Source organism: Sinohyriopsis cumingii, chromosome 15, assembly GCF_028554795.1.
Source record: "Sinohyriopsis cumingii isolate HCF-2022 chromosome 15, ASM2855479v2, whole genome shotgun sequence".
Lineage (NCBI taxonomy): Eukaryota > Metazoa > Mollusca > Bivalvia > Unionida > Unionidae > Sinohyriopsis > Sinohyriopsis cumingii.
The window spans coordinates 108,166,881-108,181,698 of record NC_142975.1 but is presented as its reverse complement, the minus strand read 5'-3'; the positions used below and the strand labels follow the sequence as shown (position 1 = coordinate 108,181,698).

Here is a 14,818-nt window from a genome sequence, read left to right as displayed (position 1 = left end):
ATCTCAACAATTCTTATTGATGCCATATCTATATGGGTCTTACTGATGCCATATCTGTACAGGTCTTACTGATTCCATATCTCAACAATTCTTATTGATGCCATATTTGTATGGGTCTTACTGATGCCATATCCGTACAGGTCTTACTGATGACATATCTCATCAATTCTTACTGATGCCATATCTGTACAGGTCTTACTGATGTCATATCTCAACAATTCTTACTGATGCCATATCTGTACAGGTCTTACTGATGCCATATCTGTATGGGTCTTATTGATGCCATATCTGTACAGGTGGTATAATGCCATATCTATAGAGCTCAGTGATGCCATATCTTTCAAGGTCGTACATACAAATTCAGTTTTCTTGTGATTGTAATATCTGTTCTTATCATAGAATGTAAATTATTTTCAGAACCCAAGTTTGGTAAGGTGGTGGAGTTAGTGGACCTCAATCTAGATGGGTATAGAGATGCTGTCACAGTCCGATGGTCTGGGAACAGAGAAGATGATAATGAGCTGCCAGTGTATAGAGTTGGGGCAGAGGGGAAAATGGAACTCAAACTTGTTACACCTGTGTCACCTGGTCATGTCTACCTTGACCATCTTCCACCTCTAGGTGAAGTTTCCTTCCTTGAAATTTGAGTCTATTAATTGTTAGCTGAATGTCATTTGAATTTATTGTATATATTCATCAAGCACCAATTTTCAGTCCATCCCATGGTATCCATTGTCAGTCCATCCCATGGTGAACATGGATCCATTGTCAGTTCATGCCATGGTGAACATAGATCTATTGTCAGTACATCCCATGGTGAACATGGATCCATTGTCAGTCCATCCATGGTGAACATGGATCCATTGTCAGTCTTTTCATGGTGAACATGGATCCATTGTCAGTCCATCCATGGTGAACATGGATCCATTGTCAGTCCATTCATGGTGAATATGGATTCATTGCCAGTCCATCCATGGTGAATATTGGATCCATTGTCAGTTCATGCTATGGTGAACATGGATCCATTGTCAGTCCATCCCACGGTTAACATGGATCCATTGTCAGTTCATGCCATGATGAACATAGATCCATTGTCAGTCCATCCATGGTGAACATGGATCCATTGTCAGTCTTTTCATGGTGAACGTAGATCTATTGTCAGTCCATCCATGGTGAATATGGATCCATTGTCAGTTCATACCATGGTGAACATGGATCCATTGTCAGTCCATCCCATGGTGAACATGGATCCATTGTCAGTTCATGCCATGGTGAACATAGATCTATTGTCAGTCCATACATGGTGAACATGGATCCATTGTCAGTCTTTTCATGGTGAACATGGATCTATTGTCAGTCCATCCATGGTGAATATGGATCCATTGTCAGTTCATGCCATGGTGAACATGGATCCATTGTCAGTCTATCCCGTGGTGAATATGAATCCATTGTCAGTTTGTGCCATGGTGAACATAGATCTATTGTCAGTCCATCCATGGTGAATATGGATTCATTGTCAGTTCATGCCATGGTGAACATAAATCCATTGTCAGTCCATCCCATGGTTAATATGAATCCATTGTCAGTTTGTGCCATGGTGAACATGGATCCATTGTCAGTCTATACCATGGTCAGTATATGCTATGTTACACTTCTCAAACCCAGCTATGGCAAATTTATAATAGCTTTTATCAGTGTTCTAATTCGGACTTGCTGCGATTGCCAATACTGTACTGCCAACCAGTTGTAAAAATTATTTTAATCTTTGACCTTCTTCAGAGCAAAAATTCTGAATATAGATCCAACTTTTCAAGATAATTCTTCGGTACATGTTCAACCAGAATTTGTCTGGCATGTTCTTCCTTGGAAAAGGTGGATTTCATAATAACCAAGTGTTCAAGATTCTATGGGGTGTGGGATGGGATTATATATGATTCTTTGTCTTTGTCCTTATACATTCTTTTCAGTAATGCATTGTTTTATATTGAGTTTCTTCTGGCTTGGAAGACTTATCCTGTGCTTGCCTGTATTTAGGTTTGACCATTAAGGAAACAGGTTAATGTTATTGAAATTTATTGTACAGCTAAAATCGATAATATGTTGTTTTACTGATGGATTTTCAATGATGTTGATCTCCCAAAGAGTTATGGCCCTTGTTTGATTTAAAACAGGGCCATGGCATGAGCTTTTATTATATTCATTAAATACTCGTTTTTTCTTCAGTTTTCATGTAAAAAGAAACATTACCTACAGGTTTAAATATATAACTTCTAACCAACTACTGTTTATGCATATGAGAAGAATTTCTGTTTTTATTAATCATCCTTTTTTTTCTTTTCACTGTGAGTATAGATCTCACAATGCCCATGGATGTGATATTTAACCCAGGTGATGAAGTTTGTGTTAATCTGAACTATGAAGCTTACAAAGCCTTAAACAATGATTATGGCTGCTCGGGTCCAGAGTTGGAAGATGTAAGTTGAATTTACCTTTTTTAAAAAATTTGATGAAATTTGCCTTGGATGGAGAGATGAATTGCATGAAAATGAGCAGAATTGTGTTTTTTTTGCCTGTAGAAATTGCTGACAATTTTGTTTTCGGCATATATAGTTTTCTCTTTGGGAAAAGTCTTGCATCAGATTTTTCCAAGTAACAGTATAGAATATTCCATAATTTTGCTGACTGTTCACTTCAGCTGGTCCAATTGTCTTGGGTTTATAATGTTGTTTATTCTTATTGTAGTTTTCCGTGAACATTGAATTTTTTTATCTGTATACATATAGTATGATGTTTGTTACCTGTATACAAATAGTATGATTTTTTATATCTGTATACAGATAGTATGATTTTTGATATCTGTATACATATAGCATGATGTTTGTTACCTGTATACAAATAGTATGATTTTTTATATATATATACATACAGTATGATGTTTGTTACCTTTATACAAATAGTATCATTTTTTATATCTGTATACATATAGTATGATTTTTGTTACCTGTATACAGCTCGTATGATTTTTGCTATCTGTATACAAAATAGTATGATTTTTATATATCTGTATACATATAGTATGAATTTTATTACCTGTATACAAATAGTATGATTTTTTATATCTGTATATATATAGTGTGATTTTTGTTTTCTGTATACAGATCATGTGATTTTTGTTATCTGAGTACAGATCATGATTTTGTTACCTGTATACATATAGTATGATTTTTAAATATCTGTGTACATATAGTGTGATTTTGTTATCTGTATACAGATAAAATGATTTTTGTAATCTGTATTCTGATCATATAATTTTTGTTATCTGTATACAGATAATGATTTTTGTTTTCTTTATATAGATAGTATGATTTTTATTATCTGCATACAGATAGATAGGGTTTGGAATGGAGGATACTGTTTTGAACTGTTTATTTCAGAACATGATATTGTAAGAAAACTGTACAGAAGATTATTTGATTTTAACCAAACAATGGATGCAGTTTTAAATTGATGAAACCTTGAAAAAGTTTGATTTGCTTGTCCTCTTGACTTCAGTTTCACAAGATAACTTTTACAAAATGTTTTGAATTTCTGCCATATTTAGAATGCGGGTTTGTTTTGGATTGAAGAGACTTTATATGATTTTGATTTCCATCATTCCAGTATAGGAGTTATGGCCCTTGATTGATTTCAACCAAAATTTAGCATACAGTTTGAAACTAAATGAGTCTGACTTTCAGCATTTGGATTTCCATAACATCGTGAGTTATGCCCCCAGATGGCTTATCCCTGTAACATTGATTTTTGCAAGACAAATGTGCCAAAATCTATCAGGTTTTGACGAAATGGAATGTGAGTTTAGATACCATGAAGGGATTTGATTTCCAGTACTTCTTAACATTGTTTACAGGAGTTATTACCCTTGATTGATCATCCTATTGACTTTGGTTTCTACAGTATACAGAATTGGATTTAAGCTAAACATGGTAAGCTTTTTTGTGTTGATGAAATCTTCAATTATTTTGATTTCCAGCATTCCCAGCATTCCAAAGCATCATTTACAGTAGCCATGGCTACTGATTTTCCATCTGCTTCACTTTGATTTCCAGGACAAAACTTTATCAAGCTTTGTTGAATTTAACTAACTTAACAAACAGCTTTATGTTGGTGAAACCTTCACTGAGTTAGATTTCCCGTATTCCACAGCATCATTCACAGGAGTTATGGCCCCTGATTAACCTTCTGTCTGACTTAAGTTTAATATGAATTGTTTCACATTAACGTTTAGAAGACTATAGTTATGGCCCCTGACTTAGCTTCTGCAGCATATCTTAACTTAAGCTTTGCTGGATTTCAACTACATGTCTTTATATTATTTCCAGTATTCCATATTCTGCATATGACCAGTATGAATTGATTTGCTGAGTGGGTCCCTTAATGATGTACCCAGAGCACATAGCACTAGTTCTGTTTGTGACTTTCATACAGTAGCATCGGAATTTTTAAAGGAGGTGAAACATTTTATTTTATATATGATTTATATTAAGGTCAGATTATATGTATTGAGAGCTCATCTGAAATTTTGACTCACCAGCAAAACAAGAAAGATGTGAGACAGATCACATGAGTGTTAGTAATAGTGTTGGAAATCATTTTACCTTACAGCAAGACAAAAATTGCAATAATTCATATTGTTTTCTTTTATAGGTCAGCAAGACCTAAATGACAATAACTCCTGGGTTGACTTTTACAGGTCAGCTAGACAAAAATGGCAATAATTCCTGAGGTTCACTTTTACAGATCAGCAAGACAAAAATGGCAATAATTCCTGAGGTTCACTTTTACAGGTCAGCTAGACAAAAATGGCAATAATTCCTGAGGTTCACTTTTACAGATCAGCAAGACAAAAGTGGCAATAACTCCTGGAGTTTATTATTTCCAGTCAGCAAGACAAAATGGCAACAACTCTTAGGGTTAACTTTTACAGGTCAGCAAGACAAGAATGGCAATAATTCCTAGGGTTTACTTTTTACAGGTCAGCAAGACCAAAAAGGCAATAACTCATGGGGTTTACTGTTACAGGTCAGCTTGACAAAAATGGCAATAATTCCTGGGTTTACTTTTTTGCAGGTCAGCTATACAAGATGGCAATAATTTCTGGGAATTACTTTTGCAAATCAGCAGGACAAAAATGGCAATAATTTCTGGGGTTTACTTTTGCAGGTCAGCAAGACAAAAATAGCAATAATTCCTGGGATTTACTTTTGCTAGTCAGCAAGAGAAAAATGGCAATAACTCATGGAGTTTACTTTTACAAAAAAAATGGCGATAACTAATTTTACAGGTCAGCCAGAGAAAAATGGCAATAATTCCTGGGATTTTGCTTTTGCAGGTCAGCAAGAGAAAAATGGCAACTTCCTGGGGTTTACTTTTATAGGTCAGTGAGACAAAATGGCAATAAATCCTAGGGTTTGATTTTAAATGTCAGTTATTACTGTTATATGAAACAGTATGCTATTAAAACAACAGAAGAGAATGTTATATTCAGAACTGTTCGATTTTACATTCCATAAAATGCAGAAGTGACATGGTGTTACCCTTGTCTGACCATATGTCCATCTGTCTCTTCTTCTATCTACCTGTGATACCTAGTTCTGCTCCTTGTCTCTCTTAACAGAAGCCCCATCTTGGTTTGTTCCTGTCCATGCATCTATATATCTGTACTCTTAAGCATAAATAGACAACACTACTTGATATAGGCAAATTAAATTTAGTAGATAATTTTATGTTTGAAGTTTTGAAAACAAGTTTTCTGACTTTTTGGGTGTATGGGGAAACCTTGTGAGTATGATTCTATATAATTTGGTTGACCACATGGAAATGATGTTTGGTATGAAGGTTCAGATACCGTATATACTCACCTTTAAGTGAACTGCAAACAACATAGACCCCGATCTATCATCACAGAATGCACTGGCAGATCAGGGTCTGTGTTGTTTGTTTCACTGATTACTCCTAACAAACTGCATAGACCCAGATCTGCCAGTACATTACATTATAGTGTATCTAATGTTTGTAGGTTGATTTGACTTATAGGCATTATTAATGGTACATACAGTATTATTGATACATGCAGTATTAATGGTGTGTGTGATTTGGATTTTTAACGTAGCTTTAACACTTTTTCAGTCATATTGCTAGGATGTCTGCAGTGTGGCAGTTTATAGTGATGTCTAGCACTGGGGCATCGTGTCGCAGACATGTAGTGTGATGTCCCACACAGTCACATTATCCTGACACCAGGTTGACACTAACCTTGTAATGCTGAGTGCAAGTGAGGAAGCTGTTAGTACCATTTTTGTAAGTCTTTGGTATGACTCGCCGGGGATCAAACCCACAACTTCCCACATTCGAGGCAGACACTCTAACCACTAGGCCACCAGGGCGATGCAGTATTAATGGTACATGCAGTATTATGGTACATGCAGTATTAATGGTACATGCAGTATTAATGGTACATACAGTATTAATGGTACATGCAGTATTAATGGTACATGCAGTATTAATGGTACATGGAGTATTAATGGTACATGCAGTATTAATGGTACATGGAGTATTAATGGTACATGCAGTATTAATGGTACATACAGTATTATGGTACATGCAGTATTAATGGTACATGCAGTATTATGGTACATGAAGTATTAATGGTACATGCAGTATTAATGGTACATGGAGTATTAATGGTACATGCAGTATTAATGGTACATGGAGTATTAATGGTACATGCAGTATTATGGTACATGGAGTATTAATGGTACATACAGTATTAATGGTACATGGAGTATTAATGGTACATGCATTATTAATGGTACATGGAGTATTAATGGTACATGCAGTATTATGGTACATGGAGTATTAATGTTACATTATTAATGATACATGCATTATTAATGGTACATGCAGTATTAATGGTACATGCAGTATTAATGGTACATACATTATTAATGGTACATGCAGTATTAATGGTACATGCTCTGATTAAACTTTCGTGCCATTTGAATCTTATTTTGAGTTATATTATGGTTTATAAATTAAAACTTGTTTGTCTAAAGTTTGGCATATTTTCCTTACATACACAACATCTTAAGTTTTATGTTTAGGTCAGTTTAATGCATTTTTTAGTAAAGAGTCAGGCAATTTTGTACAATATGTGTTTTTTTCCAAGGATGCAGGCAGCTGACCAAGATTGCCTGTTTGGGAATTGAACCTGTAACATAAGTTTTTATTCTTCAAGCTGCCTAAGTCTTAGATGGACCAAAGAAATTAGGATTTCATTAAGATATTTTAATTGGCACTTTATGCCGTGTTTGAACAGAAAATCTAAACTTAAAGTTGAAACGTACTTTCTTCTACGAATGTTTAATTATCAGGTATCAGCTTGGAGCAAAGTTAAATATTCAGAAGTCTATAAAAGAGGAGATAACTCTGTCAAACTGTACCTGTACTAAACAATTAGAAGCAAGATACATATATATATATATATATATATATATATATATATATATATATATATAAGGATTGTGATACAAATCAGACATGTTTTAATTTTTAATTGAAACAAAACTTTGGACAGGCAAACATAACACGTAGAGGTAGTAATTGAGAAAGTAGCCTATAGTTTATTCAAGACTTTCAATGGCTGCCCAGAAACTGCGCTATTTTATCTGTAATTTGAAGCAAAGAAAACATACTTTTCTTTATAATATTTCATCTCATTTAAATTTATATTATGTTGCTGTCATAATGACAAATTTTACTTTTAATTTCAGTTATTTTCTGATACAGGAAGGGTTCTGTACACTAAAGGAAGGTTTGCCGCTGTGCAGACTAGGAATCACCCGAGCGTGAATGTGTACATAAATACAGTCACTAAGGTAATTAGTAGAGGAAGTAAAACAGTCATAAACTTACTGTATATGTTACCCATGATTATTTGTATCTTTTGCAACAGGAATCTCAAAAATAGAATACAGTAGACCAAACAACATATGGATACCATAGACCTAGCACCATGGGGACACCAGAGACACAGCACCATAGGGATATCATAGACCCAGCACCACAGGAATACATGGGCCCTGCACCATATGGGTACCATAGACCCAACACCTTATAGATACCATAGACCACAATAGGGATACCATAGACCCAACACCATAGGAATAACATGGGCCCTGCACCGTAGGGATTCCATAGACCCAGCACCATTGAGATACTGTAGACCCATTACCATAGGGATACCATAGACCCAGCACCCTAGGGATCCAGCACCCTAGGGATACCATAGACCCATTACCATAGGAATACCATAGACCCAGCACAAGAAATGCCAGAAACAAAACTCCAACCCATATATGACATTCATCAACCAGACAAAAACTTTTGACACAGTTAGTTGTGGGGGCCTCTGGAACATCATGGCAAAATTTGTTTTGCCCAGAGAAATTTATCATAATGGTTCATCATGATGGCATGGTTGTTACATCATGGACAACAGTGAGTCGTCTTGACCATTCTTAGTCACAACTGTTGTCACAGCCCTTTTCAGTATGATGTTCTCTGCCATGGTTATCAATGCTTTCCATGACTGTGATACTGGAATCAACATCTTATACCAGACTGATAGCAAACTCTTCAATCTGAGAAGTATACAGGTCAAATTACAGGAAGTGACTGTTCATGGTTCCCTATTTGATGATGACTGTTCCCAAAATGACAAACGTGAGTCTGACATGCAGCACGGTATGGATGATTACTCTTTGGTTTTTGAAAATTTCAGTCTCTCAGTCAATATCAAGAAGACAGCTGATCGATCAATCTGCACCAGGAAAGCCTTACATGGAGCATACCAACACAGTAAATAGCCAGACCATGCAAGTAGTGGCAGTACACTGTCATGTGCAGTACATATTGATGATGAAACCAATGTCAGAACTGCTAATTTAAAAGCCAGTGTGGCCTTTGGAGGACTGCATGCAAATTTGTGAGTGTGCAGAGACATCAGTCTGCAATAAAACCGAAGGCCTTCAAACCCACTTTGTTGCCGACCCTGCTGTATGCATGCAAAACCTGGGCAATGAGCAGATGCCATGCCAAGAAAGCTGATGTGGATAATAGCATATAACAGGGTCCCAGACACTGAGGTTCTCACATGGGCAGACATTCCAAGCACCCACACTCTGTTGATGATGTCACAAGTGAGATGGACAGGCCTTGTCACCAGATTTTCAGAAGAGTGACTACCTAAAAATATCTTCATTGAAAAGTTGTGAAGGAGGCAAAGCAATATCAGGTTGGTCAGAAGAAATACTTCTGAGTGTCCATCAACATTTTAACATTGACCCTGAGTCTTGGGAAGACCTTGATAAGGATAACTCCACCTGACACAGTCTCATCCATGCTGGAGCTACAAACTTTGAACTGAGGGACGTTGCAGAGGCAGTACAGAAGCACAAGTGGCATAAATCTCAGGTTTGGGGAATGTCCTTTATTGATCAAGCACTCTTAAATGGCATCCCTTGTCCAAAGTGCCACAGACAGTTTGGAGCACAAACTGGCCAGATTAGCCTTTCAGATACTCACAGAATCCAAACCAGTTAGTGATGTCATGGTCATCTTTGAACTTCAAGAACAAACATGTCTGTAGCATACTTGGGAAAGACACTTAGCATGATATAATGTTTTAAAACCCCACAAAAAAGATGATGTTGTTTGCAGTTTGATCTTATCTATAGATGAATGTATACAGTATATCAATTCTACTGAAAATTTATTGATCATACAAACCAACTATATGCCTCTGAAATCATGACTTATTTTGTATAAGCTTATCAGTTATACATTAACCTCTACAAAATCCATGTTTAGTGATTTGTCTGAATGTTCAGTGTTTTACTTTAAAATTCTCTAGACTTAATCTTTAAGTTGGTCTTCTGCTATGTGAGCTATAAATAGATATCTTTAAAATGTCTGTAATGTATTCATGTTACTGTGGCTCTTTGCTTATCCAACATTAGTCACATGACTGATTTTTAGCTCCACAGGTCATAGACCAGAAGAGATTATGGGATGGTCTGTTGTCTGTCTTGTGTTGTCCAATGTCTGATGTCCATCCATCCATTAGTATAAGTTTGTCATCACTGTTCCTTCTCAACTATTTTGAGGATTACATTCACATTCATCCTAAAGTTTAGGTGGTTCTCAGTGAAAGTGGTGCTGCTCAGGCATCCAGTATGGCCACCACAGCAGCCATCTTGACAGTCTTATTATTGGTACTAATCCTGAATGGATGCTCATAACATCAACATGGAGTTTCCACTGAAAGACTTCTTATGATGTCTAGCTGGTAAATCTTGTTATCGCTACTCTTCCTGCATGGAAAGTTATATCATTGTTAGGTTCTCAGCTGTCTGGTCAGTCCTAAATGAAAGTAGTGCTGAATTGGTGGTTCTGCTTGGACATTCATTGTGGCCACCACAGTGGCCTGGCCATTCTGAAAGCTTTGTTATCACTGCTTCTCCTGAATGGAATGTCATATAAATGTAGAGGTTTTGCTAAAATAATATGTGATGTCTAGCTGGGCCTAAATGAAAATTTTGCTGATCTGATATCCAATATGGCAGCCATCTTAAAAATCCTGAACCATGACCAATGTGGCTATGATAGAAAGTTTCTGAGTAGCTTCTTATGGGCCTGTAGTTCTTACCGAAGTTTCCCAGGTACTTCTTCCACCAGTTATATTTGCTGCCATGTATAGCCTTTTGTGTGCTGAAAAAAAGCATTAAACCAACAAAAACAACTTCTCCTGAATAAAAGTAATATCAGCATAAAGATTTTACCAGAAGACTTCTTATGATATCTAGTTGGCCGTAAATAAAAATGGTGCCTCCCAGGGATCTATAATAACCACCTCAGCATCCATATTAAAATTGATGTTTTCACTAGTTAACCTGAATAAATGGTCAGATCACCATGGAGTTTTTCTGAAAGTGATCAGTTGTTTTCTAATACAGGAAAAGTTATATACACTAAAGAAATGTTTTTCACTGTACAGACTAGGAATCACCCTGCCATGAAAGTGTACACAAATACAGTCACTAACGTTTTGCTATATATGTTTACCAATGATTATTTGTACCTTTAATGATAGCATTTGGCATCTCAAGATAGATAAAATGCAATAGACCAAGCACCATAGGGATACCATAGACCCAGCACCATAGTGATACTATAGAACTAGCACCACAGAGATGCTATAGACCCAGCATTATATGGGTATCATACACCCAGGATTAATGGGATTTCAGAGACCCAGCACAACAGGAATAACATAGATCCAGCACCATAGGGAATACTATAGACCCAGCAACATTAGGAATACCATAGACCCAGTACAGTATGGATTCCATGGACTCAGCACCATAGGGATTCCATAGACCCAGCACAACAGGAATAAGTTAAATCCAGTACCATAGGGAATACTATGGACCCAGCACCATAGGGAATAATATAGACCCAGCACTATAGCGATACCATAGGCCCAGCACCGTAGGAATACCATAGACCCAGCACAGTATGGATTCCATGGACTCAGCACTGTAGGGATTCCATAGACCCAGTTTCACAGGATGCTATAGACCCAGCACCACTGGGATACTATAGACCCAGCATGGATACAATAGACCCAGCACTGTATGGATTCTGTGGACTCAGCACCATAGAGATTCCATAGACCCAGCACCACCGGGATACTATAGACCCAGCACCACTGGGATACTATAGATCCAGCACAGTATGGATTCTATGGACTCAGCACCATAGGGATTCCATAGACCCAGCTCCACAGTGATGCTATATACCCAGCACCACAGGGATTCCATAGACCCAGCACCACCGCGATACTATAGACCCAGAATTATAGGGATACCATAGACCCAGCACAGTATAGATTCTATGGACTCAGCACCATACAGATTCCATAGACCCAGCTCCACAGTGATGCTATATACCCAGCACCACAGGGATTCCATAGACCCAGCACCACCGGGATACTATAGACCCAGAATTATAGGGATACCATAGACCCAGCACAGTATAGATTCTATGGACTCAGCACCATACAGATTCCATAGACCCAGCTCCACAGTGATGCTATATACCCAGCACCACAGGGATTCCATAGACCCAGCACCACCGGGATACTATAGACCCAGAATTATAGGGATACTATAGACCCAGCATTATATGGATACCATAGACCCAGCACAGTATGCATTCCATTGACTCAGCACCATAGGGATTCCAGAGACCCAGCACAACAGCAATAAGATAGATCCAGCACCATAGGGATTCCAATGACCCAGCACCATAAAGATTCCATAGACCCAGCACCATAGGGATTCCATAGACCCAGCACAGTATGCATTCCATTGACTCAGCACCATAGGGATTCCAGAGACCCAGCACAACAGCAATAAGATAGATCCAGCACCATAGGGATTCCAACGACCCAGCACCATAAAGATTCCATAGACCCAGCACCATAGGGATTCCATAGACCCAGCAACATAGGGATTCCAGTCCCAGTACCATAGGGATTCCATAGACCCAGCACCATATGGATATCATAGACTAAGCACCATGCATCACAGTGAAAATCCCATTAGTTAAAAATAAGTGGTCTTATTTTGAATTACTGGGGGAAAAGTTGGGACAATGAAGTGATGGTCCATTTGAGGGACTTTTGTTGTATTATCAGACATTAATGACATTATAAACTACACTTGGGTTGTATTGTCAGACATTAATGACATTTTAAACTACACTTGTGTTGTATTATCAGACATTAATGGCATTTTAAACTACACTTGTGTTGTATTATCAGACATTAATGACATTTTAAACTACACTTGTGTTGTATTATCAGACATTAATGACATTATAAACTACACTTGTGTTTTATTATCAGACATTAATGACATTTTAAACTACACTTGTGTTGTATTATTATACTACACTTGTGTTGTATTATCAGACATTAATAACATTTTATACTATACTTGTGTTGTATTATCAGACATTAATGACATTATAAACTACACTTGTGTTTTATTATCAGACATTAATGACATTTTAAACTACACTTGTGTTGTATTATTATACTACACTTGTGTTGTATTATTATACTACACTTGTGTGTATTATCAGACATTAATGACATTTTATACTATACTTGTGTTGTATTATCAGACATCAATGACATTTTATACTACACTTGTGTTGTATTATCAGACATTAATGACATTTTAAACTACACTTGTGTTGTATTATCAGACATTAATGACATTTTAAACTACACATGTGTTGTATTATTATACTACACTTGTGTTGTATTATTATACTACACTTGTGTTGTATTATCAGACATTGATGACATTTTAAACTACACTTGTGTTGTATTATCAGATATTAATGACATTTTAAACTACACTTGTGTTGTATTATCAGACATTAATGACATTTTAAACTACACATGTGTTGTATTATTATACTACACTTGTGTTGTATTATTATACTACACTTATGTTGTATTATCAGACATTGATGACATTTTAAACTACACTTGTGTTGTATTATCAGATATTAATGACATTTTAAACTACACTTGTGTTGTATTATTATACTACACTTGTGCTGAATTATTATACTACACTTGTGTTGTATTATCAGACATTGATGACATTTTATACTACACTTGTGTTGTATTATCAGACATTGATGACATTTCAAACTACACTTGTGTTGTATTATCAGACATTAATGACATTTTATACTACACTTGTGTTGTATTATCAGACATTAATGACATTTTAAACTACACTTGTGTTGTACTATTATACTACACTTGTGTTGTATTATCAGACATTGATGACATTTTAAACTACACTTATGTTGTATTATTATACTACACTTGTGTTGTATTATTATACTACACTTGTGTGTATTATCAGACATTGATGACATTTTATACTACACTTGTGTTGTATTATCAGACATTGATGACATTTTAAACTACACTTGTGTTGTATTATCAGATATTAATGACATTTTAAACTACACTTGTGTTGTATTATCAGACATTAATGACATTTTAAACTACACATGTGTTGTATTATTATACTACACTTGTGTTGTATTATTATACTACACTTATGTTGTATTATCAGACATTGATGACATTTTAAACTACACTTGTGTTGTATTATCAGATATTAATGACATTTTAAACTACACTTGTGTTGTATTATTATACTACACTTGTGCTGAATTATTATACTACACTTGTGTTGTATTATCAGACATTGATGACATTTTATACTACACTTGTGTTGTATTATCAGACATTGATGACATTTCAAACTACACTTGTGTTGTATTATCAGACATTGATGACATTTTATACTACACTTGTGTTGTATTATCAGACATTGATGACATTTTAAACTACACTTGTGTTGTATTATCAGATATTAATGACATTTTAAACTACACTTGTGTTGTATTATCAGACATTAATGACATTTTAAACTACACATGTGTTGTATTATTATACTACACTTGTGCTGAATTATTATACTACACTTGTGTTGTATTATCAGACATTGATGACATTTTATACTACACTTGTGTTGTATTATCAGACATTGATGACATTTTAAACTACACTTGTGTTGTATTATCAGACATTGATGACATTTTA

The 14,818-nt window shown here is 35.9% G+C and overlaps 1 protein-coding gene across 4 annotated transcripts in view; it reads left to right on the top strand.

The window, feature by feature from the left end:
- The window catches only part of LOC149782444 (uncharacterized), a 132,476-nt gene that overhangs the window by 21,162 nt on the left and 96,496 nt on the right, over window positions 1-14,818 (top strand). For all 4 annotated transcript variants that reach the window (XM_089933856.1, XM_089933854.1, XM_089933855.1 and 1 more), the window contains 3 exons: window positions 418-621; window positions 2,353-2,474; window positions 7,830-7,934. In XM_089933856.1, coding sequence (XP_089789982.1) covers window positions 418-621; window positions 2,353-2,474; window positions 7,830-7,934 — 431 coding nt within the window. The remainder of the gene's footprint in view (window positions 1-417; window positions 622-2,352; window positions 2,475-7,829; window positions 7,935-14,818) is intronic.